Raw genomic sequence first — 22,989 nt, 5'->3', positions numbered from 1 at the left:
CCCCCGGTGACATAGTGGGTTAAAGCCTTGTGACTTGAAGGTTGGGTTGCTGACCTGAAGGCTGCCAGGTTCGAATCCAACCCGGGGAGAGTGTGGATGAAATCCCTCTATCAGCTCCAGCTCCATGCGGGGACATGAGACAAGGATGGTAAAAACATTTTTTAAAAAACATCCGGGCATCCCCTGGGCAACGTCCGTGCAGACGGCCAATTCTCTCACACCAGAAGTGACTTACAGTTTCTCAAGTCACTCCTGACACAAAAAAACCTTTTTATTCAGAGCCTGGTATTTTTGGTTCCAGAAAAGATGGGGGGGGGGGGGGGGAATTCTCTGGACTGATAGTATAAGGGGAAAAATTATAATACATCCATCCATCACAACATAACCCACAACCATACAGTTGACAAAGAATTTCATGGCTGGAATCACTGGGCTGATATGAGTTTTTCAGGCTGTATGGCTATGTTGCAGTAGCATTCTCTCCTGACATTTTGCCTGCATCCGTGGCTGACATCTTCAGACTTCTGTCGGAGGTGAGGCAAATATGTGTGTGTGTGTGTGTGTGTGTGTGTGTGTGTGTGTGTGTGTGGAATGTCCAAGGTGGAAGAAAGAACCCTTGCCTGTGTAAAGCAAGTGTGAATGTTGCAACCAGTAAGCTTGAATAGCATTTAGAAGCCATGAAGCTGCAAAGGCAATCCGTGAGGAGCTGCATAAAGGAGCTTTGCTACTGGAGAACATGGTGGGAACAGACAGAAGTGAGTTCAAAGAGAGTCTGGGTTTACTTACCCATACAGGATCACTCTTAATGCAACATTTAAACCATTATCTTATGCTGGTGCTCATGGCCAGTGTAAAATATTAAAGTAAAAGGAACAGCGAATGGTACATTCTGAAGTCTTCTTCTTTTGAGTTGAATGGTAAACTGTCACCACCTATTGGCCAAAATGACAAAAGCAAGGATGCTGTTTTTATATACATATATGCTGTTTATGGGGGGCCCTGGTGGCACAGTGTGTTAAAGCACTGAGCTGCTAAACTTGTGGACCAAAAGGTCCCAGGTTGAACTCCCAGGAGCGGAATGAGTGCCCACTGTTAGCCCCAGCTCCTGCCAACCTAGCAGTTCAAAAACATGCAAATGTGAGTAGATCAATAGGTACCTCTCTGGCGGGAAGGTAACGGCGCTGCATGCAGTCATGCTGACCACATGACCTTGGAGGTGTCTACGGTAAATGCCGGCTCTTCGGCTTAGAAATGGAGACGAGCACCAACCCCCTGTACTTAACGTCAGGGGAAACCTTTACCTTTACCTATGCTGTTTATATATAGACTAGCTTGGGTACCCCTGCAATGCATTGTTTGTTTTTGCATGTTAGGTAATTTGTAACTCTATTTATTAGAAAAAAGTCAGTCTTTGCTTTTGTTGTTATGAATGTTCTCATTAGAAAATGCAGAAGGATGTGGGTGAACTACAATTTCCAAAATCATGGGTCAATCCTCCCCAAAACCCACCAGTATTCAAAGTAGATCATGGGTCCAGATCTGTTATAGACTGGATTCACTGCTCTCTGGATGCAGGTGAACTACAACTCCCAGAATGCAAGGTCAATTCCCCCCAACCCTTCCAGTATTTTCTGTTGGTCATTTGATTTCAGTGTACCAAACTTGGTCCAGGTCCATCGCTTGTAAGGGTTCAGAGTGATTGTAGGCGAACTTTAAATCCCAGCAACTACAACTCCTAAATATCAAGGTCAGTTCTTCCAAAAACCCCACCACTAGTCAATTTTAGGCATATCAGATATCTGTGTCAAGTTTGGTCCAGATCAATAGTCATTTGGATTCACAGTCCTCTCTTGGATCTAGGTGAACTACAACTCCCCTAAATCAAGGTCAATTCCCACCAAATCCTTCCAGTGTTTTCTGTTAGGGGTTCTGTGTACCATGTTTGGTCCAATGCCATCAGTGGGGTTCAAAGTGCTCCTTTATTGTAGGTGAACTATAAATCCCAGCAACTATAACTCCCAAATGTCAAGGTCCATTCCCTCTCCTGAAACTCCACTAGTCTTCAAATTTGGGCATATCGGGTATGAATGCCAAGTTTGGTCCAGATCCATCATTGTTTGGGTTCACAGTGCTCTAGATGAACGATAACTCCCAGAATCTAGGGTCCATCTGCCCCAAACCCTTCCAGTATGTCCAGTTAGTCATGGGGGATCTGTCTGCTTAATTTGGGCCAGATCTGTTGCTTGTGGGAGTTACAGTGCTCTCTGAAATTTGGGACCATTTTGGAAAATGCATACATATTTGATAAGTTAAATTTTAAAAGATATCTATAGATTGAGTCTCCAACATTGCCAGTTATATTTTTAGCTATAGTGACTAACTTACCTCTTGTAAATCTTTCCAATTCTTTCACCTGCTTCTCTTTCATCTTGTCTGGAGTGAATCATTCAAGAGGAGATTTTTCCAAATATGGACCTGAAAGCACCTTTTCCTCATTAGATGTCAGCTCTCAAGATTACACTTGGTGACTGGAGAACTAAGAGTCTAATTTGCTGTGAGCCTTCTAATTTGCTTTCTCCGATGGAAAGATCATGGTCCTTTTGCTTTTTGGGCACGGTTTACACCAGAGAGACAGCCTTAGCTAAAAATGGGTTCTCTGAAAGCAGCAAATATATCAGCCCAAGCTCGTTTTAGTACTAATTTTATCGTGCTGGGGAAAGGGATGTTTTTCATAGGTGCCATGTCCAGCAGTTGATGGTGATTAGAGTGCCTAATAGTTGGTGGTGGTTAGTATACAGAAGGCTTGGTGGGATTGTGACCCATAGGGTGGTGATGCTTCAGAAGGTACAGAAGGGGTTGATCTTCCTCCTAGTTCTAAAGGGCAGAGCAACCTGCAGGTAAGAATTTACAGGTGGTAGCAGGCCTGCAAGAGAGAGGATGCAGCTGTGATCAGCTGCATAAAAAAACCTAGCAGAGGCTGCTCTTTGGGAGAAAATACCTGCCATACTTGCCCATGGATACTGGTGGTGTTTCCCCTGGGTTGGTGGATTATGGTATCCAGACCTGTCATGAACTCTTGTAAGCCTTGTACATTGTGGAACCTTGAACCAAGAAGATTATTGTGTTGGTGAACCTTGTTTTGTTTGTATCATGCTGTGGACCTTAATGAACTGCGAACCCCTGGACTGATCCTCGACTACTGTGTTTGACCTACCCTTGAACTTTGGCTTCTCTGGCTTGACCCATGGAAATATGACAATGTTTTAGACCAGTGATTCCCAAAGTGGGCACCACCGCCCCCTGGTGGGTGCTGCAGCGATCCAGGGGGGCGGTGATGGCACCTATTAGGACATGGGGCGGGGCCAGGGGAGGGGAGTGGCTTCTTCCCAAGAGCCCGAGACAGGGCTGAGAATCTATATCTCTCCTGAGGCACTTGTTGGGACACAGAGGGCAGAGATAGGGAAGGGGGCAGGGCCTCTTCCCAAGAGCGCGAGGCAGGGCTGAGCCTCTGTATACCTCCCCTGAAGTGCTTGTTAGAACACAGGGGCGGAGTGTAGAGGTTCAGCCCTGTCAGGCACTTGGGAAGAGGCCCCGCCCCCTCCTCTAGCCCCGCCCCTGTGTCCTGGCAGGCATCGCAGGACAGGGATAGAGGCTCAGCCCTGCCTCAGAGCTCATAACTCCGCCCATCCCAGTCCTGGCCCCCCATTTGTGGCCCCGCCCATCTCCCCTCCCAGCCCTGCATCTTGGACTAGGGGAGAGGCTCAGCCCCACCCTCTTGAGCAGGAGCCACGCCCACCCCTCTAAGCCACGCCCCTCTTCCAGGGGCCGCTGAGTAATATTTTTTCTGGAAAGCAGGCAGTAAGCCAAATATGTTTGGGAACCAATGTTTTAGACTCTTGCTCCTTTGACATTTATCATTGACTCTTGGCATTTGTAGATAAGGCATGGGCAAACTAACAGCTTACTGGCTATTAGGAATTGTGGAAGTTGAGGGCCAAAATTGCCCATGCCTGATCTAGATGGTTAGAAATGCATCCGTCTCTTCAGGATCAAGGATAGCTCCAGTAGACATTCTCAAGTCCAATGGGAGTTACCTTAGACCAGGAATTCTCAAACTTTTTCAGCAATTGAGCTCTTTTTGAAGCAAAAGTTACTCGTGGAGCTCCAAGAAATGTTATATATTATATCATGTATATATATCAGGCAAGGGCAAACTTTTTGACGCATTATGTTTTAAAATTTGACAGACCGGCCAGGCCAGTAGCAGATGGATGGAGAGTGTTTGTGTGAACTAATTGGGAAAAAAATGAACAAATTTATTTATTATTTTATTTGCGGTATTTATATATTCCTATTTATAATTTTTTCTGCACACTGCACATATCTTTTTTGCAGTTCAAAAAAGTGACAGAAAGAACAATACAATATTTAAAATGCAGAACAATTTTAACCAACATAACAGAAGAACATACTGCTTTTAAATGTCACTAGAGAAATCCAAAATTTCAATGCACCATGAAATGGGTCAGAAAAATAACACAACGGAAGAGAAAAGATCTCCATCCCCATTAACTAAAACTCTAAAGTAGCTAGATTCATGAGGACCTTACATGAATAGAATAAAATCCATATGAAAATCTCAATTTACCATTGCAATAGCAAACCAATCAACGCATGATGTATTATAAGCCCATATACAGTACATTTCACAAAATATTCAGTTTTGTTGGGACTTACAACTCAGTCTCAGTGTAACCGCAGCCTTCAAGGCACCAAAAAACTGGACTTCAAGATTACATACCTCCTTCTGTCTGTCTTGTTCTGTCCTGTCTCCAAACGGCATTGAATGTTTGCCATGTATGTGTACTGTAATCCACCCTGAATCTCCTTGGAGAGATAGGGTGGGATATAAATAAAGTATTGTTATTATTATTATTATTTTGACATGCACACAAGCAAACATATTTCTGCTTCCAGTATTCGGAGGCCCCCAAATATAAACAACCCACACAAATTATGGATCTTGATGTTCTCATTTGATCATGAATCTCCTCTTAGCTAAAGGTCTTAGCTAATCTCTGCTGATTAATCTTTCTCAAGCTTTGCAGGCTTTGTTCAAGGGTTCAGTATCACATAGAACCCTGCTCTCTAATCATCTTCAATCGATGGACCACAAGGAGCTTTAGGATGCAAATTCTTCAAGGAGATTGAATCAGAAGACTCTCCACTGGTGAAGATTTTATTTCTGGCACCAAAGCCACTGGTACTCACAGTTGTCTTCTCAGCATATATTTCTCGAGGAACCATTTTCCTGGAGCAGCTCTGAAGTCTTAAAGCTGCTCGAAAGCCCTTCTTGAAGTTTTCATTGAAGTAACCATAGATGATGGGGTTGACACTGCTGTTAGAGAAGGCTAGCCAGTGCGCAAAAGGGAACACATAGCTAGCTAAAAGGTTGATGTCCTGCTCGTCCAAGTTTGTATAGTCTGTGACCAGCATCAGGGTCCACAAGGGCAACCAGGAGAGCATGAACAGCAGTGTCACAAGGACAAGCATTTTAATGACCTTCAGCTTCTGCTTAGAAACCACTGTGCTGCACTGAGCTTTACCTATCACTTGGTGCTGGCTTACTGGACCAGAGGACATGTAGAGCTTAAATCCAATCCTGCCATACATGAACACTATGAAGCTCAATGGAGCCACATAGATGTGGACAAAAAGCACAGTGGTGTAGATCGTGTGCATTTCACTCTCTGGCCAGGCCTCATAGCAGAAATACAAGGGGTACACCAGGCTCTGGTTGTCACCACGGACCAAGTAGCTACCCTCCTGCTGAGCCACGGTGAGCATGACAGCAGAGGGACACATGATGGTAATTGCCAGGATCCAAATGATGCCAATGACATTGAGCGCCTGCATGAAGGTGAGCTTGGGTTTAAATGGATAGACAATGCAGCGGAACCTAGAGTTTGGGAATAGGGGGAAAGGACAGAGAAAGATAAGACCATTATAACATTGCAAGGCTACGAAAGCTTACTTATACTACACACATCAGACTCATTGTCTTTCTCGTTCAGTGGTTCCCAACTTTTGAATCACCAGGCATTTTGGATTTCAGCTGCCAGAAATCCTGACAGTTGGCCAAGCTGTCCAGAGCTTCTGGGAGCTGAAGTCCCAAGGAACTGGAAGACCAAAGATTTGGATCAATGTTCTAACTACATTTTCTCTATTCTGATTGCTAACTGGATATCAGGTTGGAGTTCCTTCACTGAGTTCTTTTGCAGCATTTATTTTCTGAGTGGCATTCAGATTTTGGCCCTCCAAAGGTTATTTCTAGGGTGTGTATATATGTGTGTGTGTGTGTCTGTGTGTACATACACACACATACAGACACACATACATACATACATACATACATACATATACATACACACACATATACACACATTTTATTGTGGTATATGAAGAAAAAACACCATCTTAAAAATTCAGCCATCAAGATATACATATTATTTCCCCAATCCACCACCTCCCCATTCCCCACTGTGAACTCCCATCTGTGACTATTGCCTATGCTGGCCGGTGCTTCTATGAACTGATATCCAAAACACCTGAATCCAACCTTTTGGGGCGACTGTCTTTTTTTACTCTTTTCCTTGGAATTCCTTCCATGTGAGGGACATATATTCTCACCACTGAGCTGTACTCCCTCCCCAGGTTTTTGTAACACACAATGTCATGAATTATATGGAACTTGCTCTTCATTGTGGTGATAAACCTGTATCTGGAAGGCAATAGGGCAGATGGCCAATAAGGGGCTGAGCTAGAAGAACGCTCTTTCATTTCCATATTCCCACCACATAAACAGATGCCGGTGGAAAAGGGTTCTAATACTAGTCTTCTTCCAAAAAGATTAGTTTATTCAGGGCTGGTTCCAGAGCCAAGAATGGCTCTAGTAGTTATGCCTTTGCCAAAATTATTATTATTATTATTATTATTATTATTATTATTATTATTCTGGCAGCCCAAGAACAAGCCATTAGAACCAATGCCATCAAAGCCAAAATTGAAAAGTCGACAACAGATCCCAAATGTAGACTCTGCAAGGAAGCAGATGAAACAATAGATCACATCCTCAGCTGCTGCAAGAAGATTGCACAGACAGACTACAAGCAGAGGCATAACACCATTGCTCAAATGATTCATTGGAACTTGTGCCACAAATACCATCTGCCTGCGACAAAGAACTGGTGAGATCACAAGCTGGAAAAAGTTACAGAGAATGAGCATGTCAAGCTACTCTGGGACTTCCGAATTCAGGCAGACAGGGTTTTGGAACACAATACTCCTGACCTCACGATCATGTTAAAATACAAAGTATGGATTGTCAGTGTAGCAATCCCAGGAGACAGTAGGATTGAGGAGAAACAACTGGAAAAGCTGACACGATATGAGGATTTAAAGATTGAACTACAAAGACTTTGGCACAAGCCAGTCAAAGTTGTCCCAGTGGTGATCGGCACACTGGGTGCAGCACCTAAAGGCCTTGGCCTGCACTTAAACACAATTGGCACTGACAAAATTACCATCTGCCAGCTGCAGAAGGCCACCTTACTGGGATCTGCTTGCATTATTTGCCGATACATCACACAGTCCTAGACACTTGGGAAGTGTCCAATTCAACAGCCAGCAGAGTGTTTGCTGTGGACTCATCTTGTTGTGTTTCAAATATAATAATAATAATGTATCCCACCACCATCTCCCAGAAGGGACTCGGGGTGGCTCACAAAAGGCTGGACTGGGGTGGGACTGAGGTCTTCACATTGATTTCAATGAGAGGGGACTGGCCACCAGACCCCATTTGGACCCCCTGTGTGTACAGAAACATGTCTTCAGTAAGTGAATGAAACTGTGTATGCTCTGCTTGTCGGATCTTCCCTTCTCACCTATCCACTGCGATCGCCACCAGCGTGAAGATGGATGATGAAATTGACATGCCTTGGGCCAGGCCACTCAGCTTGCAGATGCTGTTGCTGAAGGGCCATCCTAGGAGACAAGTAAAAAGACAACCAGAACCATGAGGTGCAGTTCAGTAAACAAGAGAAAGGCTACTTTTACCAGTTAGCTCTCTCTCTCTCTATTTAATACACAGGCAGCCTTTTATAACTCCATAGCAAAGATACTATTACCAATGAGTTGCCACATGCCATTATCTGAGAATGAAAACTTGACACAATTTCAACCAAAAAAAGGTAAAGGGAAGTCTGACTTCATTCCCTGCTGGTTGTTTCTCCATGTACAAAGCCCTATCTTTCCAAAAAATAATGCAAGGTTAAGCCACCTTGAGCCCCAAACTGGGAAAAGGAGGCATTTATTAATGATGTTGTTGATGTCAAAACAAGAACAACTTTTCGATCTATTATTGTTGTGTCTCCTTTTTTGTCCAAGGAAATGATTGGGGTGGGGAGTGGAATCTAGAAGGGTCTTCTTTTCCACCCTCCATTTCACTTGCATCCAGAATCCAGAGGATGCAAACATTCATTGTCTCTTTGCCTTACCTGTGATCAAATTATCCACGAGTGTCGTGGGAACACAGAAAATGCCCACCAACAAATCACTGATGGCCAGGTTGAGAATAAACAAGTTGGTGACTGTCCTCATCTGTCTGTTTCTCACAATGATGAAGCAAACAAGGCCATTCCCAAGCATGCAGAAGATGAAGATGAGCAGGTAGGCGACCGTGTAGCTGGCAGCGACTGGCAGCGAGTGCTGATAATAAGAGGAATATGTCAAGTTCCTTTTAGACCTTCCCAAAGCGTGGGTTGTCTGGTTAATGTCTTCATGGGCCTCCATAGTGGATCATTTGGCAACGACCAGGAAGAAAGCAGAAAAATAATTTCAGTGGCTAGTTCTGCCCACAAGCCACTTTTGCGAATCCATGTCCATGAAAAACTATTTTTCCAAGCCATAACATTTCAGCATAGATAGGAAATCTGCAAATAATAATAATAATAATAATAATAATAATAATAATAATAATAATAATAATAATCACCAGACATCACAGTTGTGGAAAAGAAAAAGGTTTGGATTATTGATGTTGCCATCCCAGGTGACAGTCTCATTGACGAAAAACAACAGGAAAAACTCAGCCACTATCAGGACCTCAAAATTGAACTTCAAAGACTCAGGCAGAAACTAGTACAGGTGGTCCCGGTGGTGATCGGCACTTTGGCTGCCGTGCCAAAAGATCTCAGCCGGCATTTGGAAACAATAGACATTGACAAATTTATGATCTGCCAACTGCAAAAGGCCACCCTACCGGGATCTGCGCGCATCATTCGAAAATACATCACACAGTCCTAGACACTAGGGAAGTGTTCGACTTGTGATTTTATGATACGAAATCCAGCATATCTATCTTGTTTGCTGTGTCATACAATAATAATAATAATAATAATAATAATAATAATAATAATAATAATTTATTTATACCCTGCCCCATCTTCCTGAGGGGACTTGGAGAGGCTTACAACAAGAGTCAATATTCAACAAATAAGAACATAGCAAACAACAAAAGTAAACACATCAATTACATAGAAAATGAATAATAGTAACAAATTAAGTATAGGGTTGCTGTGGTTTTTTCGGGCTATATGGCCATGTTCCAGAAGCATTGTCTCCTGATGTTTTGCCCACATCTATGGCAGGCATCCTCAGGGGTTGTGAAGTCTGTTGGAAACTAGGCAAGGGGGTTTACACACCTATGGAATAATGTCCAGGGTGGAAGAGAGAACTCTTGTCTGTTGCAATTGGCCAGCTTGATTAGCATTGAATAGCCTTGCAGCTTCAAAGCCTAGCTGCTTCCTACCTGAGGGAGTATAACTCACAAATATTACTCATAACTATACAAACCTAAAAATATTGGAGAGACATATAACATGTTAAAAACATTATAAAACTTGTTCTTGTTGGTGAGAGCAGTCAAAGCCAATTAAAATGTTTTTTTAATAACCCTGTGCTTCTCTTTGGCATATATTGAAATTAAGTAAACAACTTATGAGTCACCATAGGGAATATTAATGAAGCAAACAAGGAGGAGAGGGAATTCAGGAGAACTGAGAGAGATAATGCTCACTGCAACTCAGGCAGCGTATTAGCATTCTATTTACATAATTGGCATAAGTGTTTAATGAATGCAACAGGTCTAGTATTGTCTAAGGCTTGGATACACACATGCCATTCAGCCTTGGAATTATGTTCCTATTAAATAAGCAGGCGACACACAGTTGTTTCATCAGATCTCCCCATTGCATTACCAATCTCCAAAGGCAGGTTGCTTCGATTGCCAGATGCTTCTCAACAGGGGAGGAAACCAATCTTGTAAAAGTACAAAAGCTGGTTTCCAGCTGTCAAATGAGCTTTTTTTCCCTTCCATTAGGGCTACCTGGACACAGAAGGGATGCAGAGAACAAATGGAGGAAGAAAATGCTTCTACAGAATGGAGGAGAAGGAGAAAATATAATATATGGATGGTGCCCTATTTGTGCTGCTCTTTCCCACTTCAAGTTTTGTACTTAGGGATCCAACATGCCAATGAAACACCCGTTCCAAGATCAGGAAGGGAGGCAGCTTGATTTTTGGTTCTGGCTGTTTATTTAGCACAATTTTTATTTTGTTCAAGCTTTTAGCACCATTTAATTATGTCATTTATTATGCAGATGCCACCCAGGGAGCTGATTTCAGTTATCTCTTAATTGCCTTGCATTATACTCTTGCACAGTAAGCAGCCATGGATGGTTTGCTGGGACAGCAGTGTGAGAATCAGTCAAACAAAATAATAATTGAATCTACTTCCTAGGTTTGGGCATAAGTGGAAAAATCAATCTGATATAATAATAATAATAATAATAATAATAATAATAATAACAACAACAACAACAACAACAACAACAACCTGTTGTGATTGTTATTGATTGTTATTTTTAGTATAACATTTTATTTTGTGTAATAATCTGCTTTTTATATTGTTATGTATTGTATGCTATGTATCATTGTTGTAACCCCCCTGAATCACTTCTGGGAGATAGGGGCCGGGCTGTGGCACAGGCTGGTTAGCAGCCAGCTGCAATAAATCACTCTGACCAAGAGATCATGAGTTTGAGGCCAGCTCGTGTCGGGGTGAGCACCCGACCATTAAAAATAAAATATAGCCCCTTCTCGTTGCTGACCTAAGCAACATGAAAGATAGTTGCACCTATCAAGTAGGAAATTTAGGTACCACTTATATGTGGGGAGGCTAATTTACGACATCATAAAAATCATCCAGCCACTGTTGGAATGAGGAAGTTGCCGTCGCAGTGGATGATGAAGCAGCTGCTCCCCTGTGGCCGGAATCAAGCATACCTTCAGGAAGCTGGAAGCTGGAGAAGGTTTGAATTGCCTCTGCGTCTGTCTCTGTTCTATGTTATATGGCATTGAATGTTTGCCTTATAAGTGTACAATGTGATCCGCCCAGAGTCCCCTTCGGGGTGAGAAGGGTGGAATATAAATACTGTAAATAAATGAAATAAATAAATAGGGCGGTATATAAATAAAGTTTTTTTATTATTATTATTATTATTAGACTTTATTTATATTCTGCTTTATCTCCCTGGAGTGACTCAGAGAGGATAACAGTACACATATAAGGCAAACGTTGCCTTTTTGCACAACAACATACAATACACGTACACAGACAAAGGTAAACACCTCCTTTCATCTCCGGTGTCTGAAGGCATTGCTCAACTACAGCCATGGGGAGGTGCTCTTGTTCCATTTTTCCATGTTGAGGAGACTGTTGGCATCTCCGATCGTATTTTGCCAGCATGTCTGCATGGGTCACCCTTTTACTTTCCCTCCAAGGCGGCTCCTATTGATCTACTTGCATTGCATGCTTTCAAACTCCTACGTTGGGAGAAGCTAGGACTAACAGTCGGGAGCTCACCCTGACTCATGGCTTCGAACTGCCAACCCTCCAGTCAGCAGACTTCCGGCAGCTAGCGGTTTAACCCGCTATGCTACCGCTTGATCACAATCTCCATTCCAAACCAAGGTATGGAAAATCTTGAGCTATTTCAATGGCTTTAGTGTACACTTAAAAGTTATATCAATTATCTATGGTTTTTATTAGTAGAAATCATAGAATCCAAGAGTTAGAATCATAGAATCATAGAGTGGAAAGAGACCTCATGGGCAATCCAGTCCAATCCCCTGCAAGAAGCAGGAAAATCTCATTCAACGCACCTCCGACAGATGGCCTTCCAGCCTTTGCTTTAAAGCCTCCAAGAGACCCCAAGAGCCATCCAGTCCAACCCTATTCTACCATACAGGAATACACAATTAAAGCATTCCTGATAAATGACTATTCAGCCTCTGACTTCCATCTCTTACACAGATATTTTGTATCCTCTTACATTTGATCTATTTCTAATAATTGTTTATCTAAATTAGCATCGTTATTTGTTTTTCTCTTAAGTACTTCTTTATCAAGCCCCAATCCGTTTGCCTTTTTGGTATGCCATTATTATCTTTCAGTAAATACGTCAGCTTGTCCATATTCATAATTTCCAACACTTTGTTTAACCAACTGCTTAGCTCAGGAGTTTCTTTCTTTTTCCAATCTTTGGCATATATTATTCTAGCCGCCGTGGTGAGGTAATTAAACAACGTTTCTTTATTTTTGTCTTTTTCTATATTGAGCATGCCCAATAGAAAATACTTTGGGTCCAGCTCTACCTTAATTTGCAACATCTCTTGTATTTTTTGATGGATTTCTTTCCAATATTTCTTCGCCTTTTTGCATGTCCACCAACAGTGGAAAAATGTCCCCACCTGGTCACCGCATTTCCAACATTTGTTTGAAGTTTTTTTATAATAGTTTGATAATTTTTGAGGGGTTAAATACCAGCGATAAAACATTTTAATCCAATTTTCTTTCAGTTCTATGGCATATGTTGTTTTTAGTCTGGAGTTCCAGGCCTTTTCCCATTCTTCTAAATAAATTTTTTCCCCTAAATTTTTAGCCCATTTGGTCATGTTTTCTTTTATTGCTACTTCATCCGTCTCCCATTCTATTAGTTTTGTATAAATTATGGATATTTGTTTATTTCCCAATTTCATTACCTTATCCCAGAAACTATCTCTCTCTTCAAATCCTAGAATTTTGTCTTTATTATAATATTCTTTCAATTGCATGTATTGGAACCATCCAACATTAGGGAATTTGCGATTTATTTCTTCCTGACTTTGTAGATTATGTTTTCCATTTTCTTTCACTAAGATGTCTTTGTATCTGGGCCATATTTCTCCACCTGTCTCTCTTCTCTGACATGCTTCTAATGGAGAGATCCATCTAGGTGTTTTCCAATAAAATTTCTTCCTATATTTGTCCCAGATTTTTATGAGTGCGGATCGGATAAAATGGTTGCCAAATTTTTTTTCCGTTGTTTTTTTTCCATACCATAAGTATGCATGCCAACCCGCCCGTAGATCTATACCTTCCAGTGTTATGATTTTAGTGTTCTCCAATGTAGCCCAATCCTTCACCCATATAAGGCCACATGTGTCATGATATATTTGGAGATCTGGTAGCCCTAATCCTCCTCTTTTCTTTTCATCTATCATGTAACTTCTTTTTATTCTAGGTTTTTTGCCCATCCAAATGAATTTGCTAATATCTTTATTCCAATTTTTGAATTTTTGTGAGTTTCTAATGATAGGGATGTTCTGAAATAAAAATAACATCTTGGGCAGAATAGACATTTTTATTACTGAAATTCTCCCTAATAATGATAAATTTAAATACTTCCATTTTTCTAAGTCCTTCTTTATATCTCTCCATATAGGGTCATAATTATTCTCTAATAATTGAAAGTTCCTGGCCGTTAACGTTATACCTAAATATTTTTTTTTTTTTCCTGATCTGTATCCCTGAGATTTCTGTTAGTTCTTCTTGCCTTTTTTTGCCATATTTTTTGGCAAGATCATGGTCTTATCTATATTTAAATTTAAACCCGATACTTCTCCAAATTCTCTTATTTTCGATAGCCAATTTTGAATTGTCTTGATTGGATCTTCAATTATACAAATGAGATCATCCGCATAGGCCCTGACTTTATAATTATATTTTTTAATTTTGGCACCTTTTAATTTGGGGTCTTCTCTGATGTTGTTTAATAGAATTTCCAATGAGAAGATGAAGAGCAAGGGGGACAATGGGCAACCTTGTCTGGTTCCTTTACATATTCTAAAACTTTTCGATTCTAATGAGTTTATTTTTATTTTTGCCTCTTGTTTGTCGTAAATTTGGTTAATTGCATTTGTAAATTTGTACCTCATATCTAATTCTTGTATTAATAATTTGAAGAAATCCCAATTTAAATTATCAAATGCTTTTTCCATGTCAATAGTAAGCAAAGCCAATTCCTCTTTTCTTGTAAATTCATAATATTCAATTATATTTATAATTTCCCTCACATTGTCCTTCATTTGTCTCTTTGGTAGAAAGCCCGTCTGCTCCTCTTTTATCCACTCTTTCAGAAAATCTTTCAGTCTCTCCGCTAATATATTCGTGAAGATTTTGTAGTCTGAGTTTAATAAAGATATTGGTCTATAATTTTTTACATTTTTGAGATCTTGACCTTCTTTTGGGATCGTAGTTATTAATGCGTATTTCCATGAATCTGGGATTTTTTGGTTTTCTAAAATACTATTCATAATTTTTTTGAGATACGGAGTTATTTCTTCCGCAAAGACCTTATAATAGATGCCACTTAATCCGTCCGGTCCCGGGGCTTTATTCCCATCTATCTTGTTTATTGCTGCTTTAATTTCCTTCTCTGTTATTTCTTTATTTAAAAGCTCCCTTTGTGTCTCTGATATTTTGGCCAGTTTTTGCTTACTGATAAATTGAGATATTTTTTCTTTATCTATTTGGTCTTTCGAGTACAGCTTACTGTAAAAAATTTTAAATTGAGTCAGTATGCTCTGTTTTGTCATATAGCTGACTCCTCCTGTGGTGATTTCAGTAATAACATGTGCTTGTTTTTTCTTCCTAATTTTCCAGGCTAGCCATTTGCCTGGCTTATTGGCATTTTGAAACTGTTGCTGTTTAATAAACCTTAATTTTTTCTCTGTCTCTTCCAGTTCTATATGAATTTTTTGCTTCCTCAAAATTTCCAAATCTTGTTTAACTTTGATGTTGATTGGCTCTAATTTTAATTTTTTTCCCTTTATTTTGATTGCCTCCTCTATATCGTTGGTAACTCTATTTTTCATTTTATTTTTTTGGGCATTTTGTTGAATAAAGTGGCCTCGCATGACCGCCTTACTTGCGTCCCAAATTGTTTGGATAGGTATTTCTTCCGTATTGTTCAAATCGAAATATTCCTTCAAAAAATTTTTATTCTTTTTGATATCTTCCTCTGATTTTATTAGATTTCCGTTTAACCTCCAATTTGGGTTTCTAATTGTTTTATTTATCATGAATTCTAATGGACAATGGTCCGAGATATACCTAGGAGTAATTTTTATTTTGGATAGTTTCAAAATCAATGAGGGGGTCATCCATGCCATGTCTATTCTAGACCATGAGTTATGTCTGTTCGAGAAGTATGTAAAATCCTTCTCTCCTTCGTGGTGCGCCCTCCAGGCATCCTTAAGTTCCCAGTCTTGCAGTGCCTTAATAAAATTTCTTGGGAGTTTGCCTAATTGCGTATCCTTGTTCTTTTTGTTTACGTTCCCTTTTTTGTCCCATTCTGGATTTAAAACCCCATTGAAATCACCCAAGATCATCAGTTCATCGAATTCATGCTCTATTATTTTGTCTTTTAATTTTCCTAAGAAGGCTGTTTTTGACCCATTAGGCGCGTAGATGTTGCAGATTAATGTTGTCTGGTTGCCCACTTTAATTTTTGCTCCTACCATCCTTCCATCATCATCTTTAAATACTAGTTCTGGATTTAATTTTTGATTTATATATAAGACCACCCCCCTTTTTTTTCCGGAGCGGATGATATAAATTCTTTTCCTAGGTTTGTCTGACTTAAATATGCGGTGTGTCTATGGCAGATATGGGTTTCCTGGAGTGCTATTAAATCAAATCTCGATTTTTTCAAATGTTTGAACAGACTATTTCTTTTATTAGATGAATTCATACCATTAACGTTATTTGAATGACATTTTATTTCCATAATTTAGTGCTGGGTGGTTTCTTCTTCTTCTTCTTCTTTTGCTTCTTCTTCTTCTAGGCAAATTAGGTTTGAAGTTTGTGGGGTCGTAGCGTAGTGGGTATTGTCTGGTGAGGTGATTCTGGGTTTTTTCCTTAATCTCTCCGAGTTTTGGTCCGGTGGGGTCGGTCCATTTTCTTTCTTCATTAGATTCTTATAGAATTCCTTAGCCTTCTCTTCTGAAGTTATCCAAACTCTTTCCTGATTATACGTTGCCATCAGACCTTCTTTCCATTCCCATCTAAATCTAATATGTCGTTTTTTTAATTCTTCTGTGAGGAATAGATACTTCTTGCGTTTTTGCATTGTGCTAGGCGGGTGTTCTTTCAGTATCGTTACTTTCTGTCCTTTATAGCGGATAGTATTTTTGTTACTGGTTCTTAACACTTCTTCTCTTGTTCTCCTCCTTTCAAACTGTACAATTACGTCTCTTGCCACCTTGTTTTTTCTTGAGTAATTTGTGGTTACTCTATACACTTTCTCAATACAATCCTCCATTACCTCATCCTGTATCTGTAGTAGGTCTGCTAAAATTTGGGTCGTTATTTGCTTCAGATTTTCTTTTGGCTCTTCCACGATGTTTCTTACTCTTACTTGGAATTCTAGTTCTTTCCTCTCCAGTTTTTCTTGTCTTTCCTCCAGTTTGTTATTCTTTACTTCTAATCTTTCCAGTTTGGCTTGAAACTTGTCTTGTTTCTTTTCCAATTTTTGTTTATCTTCTTTTACTTCTTTCATTTCTTTTTGTAAATCTTTTATTTCTCTTTTCACTTCTATGAATTCTTCTGATAATTCTTTCCTCATATCTATCATCTGTTCTTGGAGAGTTCTTTGATTTTCCGAAATTTTTTGAAGTTCCTTCATCACGTCTTTTAGATTTACCTCCTCAGAGATGGACCCCTTTCTTCCGGACATTTTTTTTCATCTGTCTTGAGTTTCTGCATTGACATCTTCTTTGTTTTGTTCTGGTGTGAGGATTAAATGTAGTCCTTGGGCTTCTTAACCCGGTCAATTTGAGAACTCTAATTGTTTCTAAGTTACTATTTGTCTAACTATTTGCTTAATTTAATCTTCTTATTTTATTGAGGGGGTATATTCTCCTTTGGATACATTGGATACTTATATCTTTCCGCAATCAAATAACTTTATTTCTTGATTATTGTTGGGTGTAATATGAAGTTCCTGTATTAAATAATTAATTAGAATAAATGCTTATAAGTATGTGTACATTTCCCCTTTTTTTCTCCCCCCCCCTTATTAACTTGCCCCCGCCCAGTAATGATCTATTCAGTTTCTAATAATCTCGTAAACAAATTCCCCACTAAAGTCTATAGGAGGTATATTTCAAACCACTGATTAACTACTTAATTAATTGGACATATATTCTCTTATTCCAGATCACTTAAATACTATTACTAATATTGCTGATCAATTAATTGTATATATATATATTTTAAACTGCTTACCCCCCTTGTCTTGTATCAATTCAAATGAAATTTACATGCATTTGACTTGCTTAACATTAATTCTCTTCATTGCCTTTCCCTGAATTATTTCTGAATTATCCCTTCCGCACCTTCTGGTTTCCCTGCCGTTCAGTCTTTCTTTTCTTTTTTACCTCCTTTCTCCCCCACCGCACAACCCCTTCTCGTCGCGTCTATTCGCTCTCACTGTCTCTCTCTTCTTTTCCCCTTCTTCTGTCTACTCCTCTCTCTTTCGTAGTCTCCTCTCACCCGTCTGCTTCTCGTCCTCGTCTACCTCCTCCTCTCGTTCCGTCTGCTTTTCGTCCTCGTGGCCTCCGCCTTTCACGCTCGTCTGCTTCTCCTCCTCGTCTTTCCCTCTCGCCTCCGTCTGCTTCTCCTCCTCGTTCTTCTCTTTCTCCTCCCGTGACACCTCCTTCTGCCTCGTCTCTCCTCTTCCCAGTTGCTACTCGTCCCAATCTTTCCCCTTCTGCCGCTGGTTATTCTCGTCCTGTTACTTTCCGTGCTTCATACTTTATCTGCCCGGTGTTTCCCGTTCTCCGCTCTTACTCCCTTCTTCTTATCAGGACTTTGCTGTCTGTTACTTATATAATTTTAATTTAATTTTATTAGCTGAGTCCTCCAGTCTTCCTGCGGCAGGGTTGACCTTCTTGATTTTCCTTTATCCCTTCTTCCGCTTACGAGCTTCCGCTTTCTTCTTTCATCCGGGTCTTTGAGGTTTTCTATGACGCTCAAATTCTGTAGACTAAACTCCAGGCTCTCAAGGTCGGTATTTAACCCTTCACAGTCCTGCGCTTTTTTTTTTCCCGCTCCCCCTTTCTTTTTTTCTTTTTTGTATGTTATTATATTATATTATATTTTGTCAGATCCAATCTCGGAGGGTGGTATTTATGGCTTTTAGGGCAACTTGATGGCAACTCCTTTGGGTATAACTCTGTTTGCCTTTCAGCCCTTGCGTTATTGTTCGCTAGTTTAAGTTTGTTGTTTAGATACCCTTCTATTTTTTTTTCCACCCAGAGTTTTAAGGGGGGTTACCTTAGGCGTTCTTCGCTTCTTCGCTTCTTTCTTCTTTCTTCGCTTGCCTTCAGTCTTTCTGACTGCACTTTTGTTTGTCTGTGTATCGATCCACTCTCACATTCATTTAAGATTCTTCTTATATCCTTTTTAGTTTTGGAAGTATGGCTAGGCTTCTGTTTTGGACCTTCTTGTCCTCAGCCTCATCAGACCCGCTGCCACCGCCCGTTCTCTGATCTTTCGCTAATCTCCTTGAGGGGGATCAGCCGTTAGATCCGCGATAGGGGTCTCGGTGGGTTCGCAGTCTCCCAGGGACTCGATCCGCCCAGGAGAGGGGGCGAAAAAACTGCCCTACCCGGTCTGTTTAGAGGTCGGTGCTCACGGGTTTCACGAACACTCATCCAGTCGCCATGCTGCCATACCCGGAAGTCCAAGGTATGGAAAATCTTGAGCTATTTCAATGGCTTTAGTGTACACTTAAAAGTTATATCAATTATCTATGGTTTTTATTAGTAGAAATCATAGAATCCAAGAGTTAGAATCATAGAATCATAGAGTGGAAAGAGACCTCATGGGCAATCCAGTCCAATCCCCTGCAAGAAGCAGGAAAATCTCATTCAACGCACCTCCGACAGATGGCCTTCCAGCCTTTGCTTTAAAGCCTCCAAGAGACCCCAAGAGCCATCCAGTCCAACCCTATTCTACCATACAGGAATACACAATTAAAGCATTCCTGATAAATGACTATTCAGCCTCTGTTTTTAAAAAACCAAAAGAAGGCAGGAAGCAGCCAGGCTTTGAAGCTGCAAGATTATTCAATGCTAATCAAGTTGGGCAATTGCAACATTCACACTTGCCTCAAACAGACAAGAGTTCTTTCTCCCACCCTGGACATTCCATAGATATATAAACCCCACTTGCCTAGTTTCCAACATACCTCACAACCTCTGAGGATGCCTGCTATAGATGTGGGTGAAAAGCCAGGAGAGAATGCATCTGGAACATGGCCATACAGCCCGGAAAACTCATAGCAACCCAATGATGGAAATGGCCCTCAAGACATATTTGTAAGGGGGCATAATATTTATGTATTTCTTTATTTATGTTGCAACAATTGTTTTTGATGCTTGGAGGAGACCTATGATGGGTATATGCAGCCTTTGGGGTGATAAGAAGAAGAAGAAGGAGAAGGAGAAGGAGAAGGAGAAGGAGAAGTTGTTTATTTATATCCCGCCTCCATCTCCTCCGAAGGGGACTCGGGGCGGCTTACAGCAAAATCAGATACAAAACAATGACAAAATATGAAACATCAAAGAACAATAACAAAACAAATAATAATATATACACAATAATAAAAAAACAGAAACGCAGTATTAAAACGTAGAATTAAAACCAATGAGGTTGCAATAGTGGATAAGCAAAGTGCACATTATGATACATTTTGTATTGTCAGGACTGTAGAATTGGTGGGGATTGACACCACTTGAAGTGCAACGATTCAGTCGTATGGAATCCTAGAAGTTTAAGGTTGGTGAGGTACCAGCACTCTTTGGAGGAAAACACTAAAGACCTTGTAAAACTGTAATTCCCATGATTCCATAATATTGAAACCTTAGCATTTAAAGTGGTGTTGAACATCATTAATCTACAGTGTAGATGCACCTCAATTCAGCACTAAAAGCCAAGAGAACCAGGATCTTCTGGGGACACTTGACTATTCATTCCTTTAGGTCATGACCATCCAGTCACTTTGTCTTTGAGGGGGGGAAATACCTTCCAACTGTCCTAATTTGGAAAGGATAGTCTTGATTAATCCTCTGTTGCCCCACTTTGTCAACTGCATATAAAGCAGTTTGACTTGAATTTGGCAAACGCAGCACAACCTCCTCCTTTTCACAGTGTTGTAGATGAGTGAAGGGTCGAGGGATAAAGAGAACATTGTTTCCCAAAGAAGAACCAGCCATGACAACCTTTGACAACACATAGCTCAGAATTGCTAGGAAAGCCAGTGCAGTATTTAATGAATTTTTCCAAGGACTGAAGATGGATCTACACTGCCATTTAATGCAGTTTCAGAATGCAGATTAGCTGATTAGTATAGATCCAACCTGAGACAGAATGATAGCAATTGCTGTTATATTCCAGTGAGTGCTGTCAAACTAGGGAAAAAGCAAAGGAAACCAAGAAATAGAAAAGACATACTGTTTATATATGAATAACATAAAATATACATGTTTCCATTGTCCCCCTGGCATCATTCTTGGTTTCTTAAGAGAGGAGGGAGACATGATTTGTTTGCTCACAATATGGATTCAATCATCCCTATTTAAAATATATTTAATTTGCATTTTCTTACCTGCATCCCCTGATGGTTGAAGAGGATTCTTCCTTGCAACTGGCAGAAAGATCGACATACGCTGTTGCATCCTTGTGCTTCAATCACGAGGCAAATGGAAAAGCGTTTAAAGAAACTAAAGACAAAATGAGATAATCTCTTGTCTCTTTTGCCCAGAAAAAAGCATTTTTATCTATTCTGGATCAGCGGAATGGGATGCAGTATTCCTAACCATGCCTGTCTTATGTCTACTTCAGCCCTGGCTGAATAAAGTCCCCTTTTAATAAAAGTGGGAGGAATGATGTCACTCCAGGAGCTTCAAAACATACAAGAAGCAGCAAAAAAGTGAGTGTTCATGGAATGGTGAACAAAGACTAGGCTAGATGGTAGGTCAGAAAAGCTTATGCTACCATCTGTTTGTTCGCCTACAAGGTGTCCTGTTCTTCCCTTATTTTGCTTAATATTAACAATGTTTGGCACATTTTATTTGCATGGTGCCCATGTCTTTGCCTTGTTTCTTTAAAGAGGCACCATTGCTTATCCACAAGAGATTATACAGACCTTATGAACAACAGTGGTATATTCTCCCAGCTTTGGATCTTTGATCCATTCTTTCACTTTAGAAGCTGAAAGGCGTATCATTTATTCTTTTCTATAAGGCTTAATAGACAAACTTAAGGGTTGCCATTTGATGTAATAATCAGAAGACAATGTATGGACTGCAGCCATTTCACCTGATCATTTGGGGAAATGAAAGGCCTCATCTACACTGCCATATAATACACTTTGAAACTGCATTATGTGGTTGGTATAGTCTCATAAAATGAGGCTTAACCGCATTATATGGGTCTACATATAAGGGGTCAGGCTTAGGCTAAACCACAGTGCTGCAGAAAAATCCTGCCGGTCAAAAGGTAAGCAGTTTGAGCCCAGGTTGGGGGTGAGCACCTGCTGCCAGCCATAACTCACCTGCCCACCTAGCAAGTCGAAAGCAGAAATGCGAGTAGATAAAGATTGCCCATCCCCACAACAATCATGTTCCATGACCATTTCTGCACCGGTTGCACTTTTTGCTGGTTAATTTGATATTGACTCAGGGTTTCTCCCATCCCATATAGCTCTCCCACGAATCTATAGCACTTTATCAGTTACCTTGAGTCTACAACTTTTATAAGGTGCACTTTACCCAATCTATTATTACAACCTCGTGGGTTTAAATTTTATGTTTTATTAAGTCTTTTTTATATCATAGGTTATGTTTAAATTTTATAATTGTGTATGTTTTTGTCTATTGATGTATTTTATATTGTTATTGTTTTTATCTGGGCTCAGCCCATGTAAGCTGCCCCAAGTCTCCCTCGGGGGAGATGGAGGCGGGGTATAAATAAAATTATTGTTGTTGTTGTTGTTGTTATTATTATTATTATTATTATTATTATTATTATAAATTAAATGTTTGCTGTATTTGTATTCTGTAAGCCACTCTGAGTCCCCCTCAGGGTGAGAAGGGCAGGGTATATACTAGGCTTGATCGATCCATGAAAAATTTGATTCTAAACTCGTTTCAAAACTAGAGGGGGCAGTTTTTCGTTTTTGTTGCTAATAACGAATTTGGCCCCCAAAATTTTTCGAAATTAACGAAAATTCGTTATTTTCGAAATTAATTCGTTAATGGCGGACGCGCATGCGCGGTGGCCCAAAAACAGCCCGAAGGGGGGGGGGACTTAGGGGGCTCTCCCGCCCTCATTTTTTGAGTGATCTTCTTCAAACTTGGTACAGTGGTAGAACACATTTAACACTGATAGCTCACCAAAATGTGGAACGTTTCCCTTATCCTCTGATTTTTGGCAAATTTTCATAGCTTTTATAATAAACCATTTTTTAATAATTGCAGAAA

General features: G+C 40.3%; 2 protein-coding genes across 2 annotated transcripts; both read right to left on the bottom strand.

Annotated features, from left to right (window-relative positions):
* Window positions 1-4,311: 4,311 nt before the first annotated feature.
* On the bottom strand, window positions 4,312-21,463 carry LOC100553797 (neuropeptide FF receptor 1). The gene is made up of 4 exons (XM_008119664.3): window positions 21,114-21,463; window positions 8,556-8,990; window positions 7,944-8,043; window positions 4,312-5,959 (listed from the first exon to the last, which is right to left on the bottom strand). Exons 2-4 carry the CDS (start codon window positions 8,848-8,850, stop codon window positions 5,149-5,151), a joined length of 1,206 nt encoding a protein of 401 aa, XP_008117871.1. The 5' UTR covers window positions 8,851-8,990; window positions 21,114-21,463; the 3' UTR covers window positions 4,312-5,148.
* Window positions 16,233-17,126, bottom strand: LOC107982768 (ribonuclease Y). Its single transcript, XM_016992966.2, has one exon. The coding sequence runs from the start codon at window positions 17,124-17,126 to the stop codon at window positions 16,233-16,235; it is 894 nt and encodes a 297-aa protein (XP_016848455.2).
* Window positions 21,464-22,989: the final 1,526 nt, after the last annotated feature.

The sequence above is a fragment of the Anolis carolinensis genome, unplaced genomic scaffold (genome assembly GCF_035594765.1).
Source record: "Anolis carolinensis isolate JA03-04 unplaced genomic scaffold, rAnoCar3.1.pri scaffold_8, whole genome shotgun sequence".
Classification (NCBI taxonomy): Eukaryota; Metazoa; Chordata; class Lepidosauria; order Squamata; family Dactyloidae; genus Anolis; species Anolis carolinensis.
Note: the sequence above shows the minus strand (reverse complement) of the source record. Positions and strands in the feature narration are given on the sequence as shown.

Bases quoted from the DNA above. Each gene is read 5' to 3' on its own strand.
- LOC100553797 (XM_008119664.3), bottom strand. From the start codon at position 8,850: ATGGAGGCCCATGAAGACATTAACCAGACAACCCACGCTTTGGGAAGG. The intron at 8,044-8,555 runs GTAAGGCAAAGA...CTTGTCTCCTAG, and splicing joins CGTGGATAATTTGATCACAG to GATGGCCCTTCAGCAACAGC. The intron at 5,960-7,943 runs GTGAGAAGGGAA...CCCAAACTCTAG, and splicing joins GTGGCGATCGCAGTGGATAG to GTTCCGCTGCATTGTCTATC.
- LOC107982768 (XM_016992966.2), bottom strand. From the start codon at position 17,126: ATGAAGGAACTTCAAAAAATTTCGGAAAATCAAAGAACTCTCCAAGAA.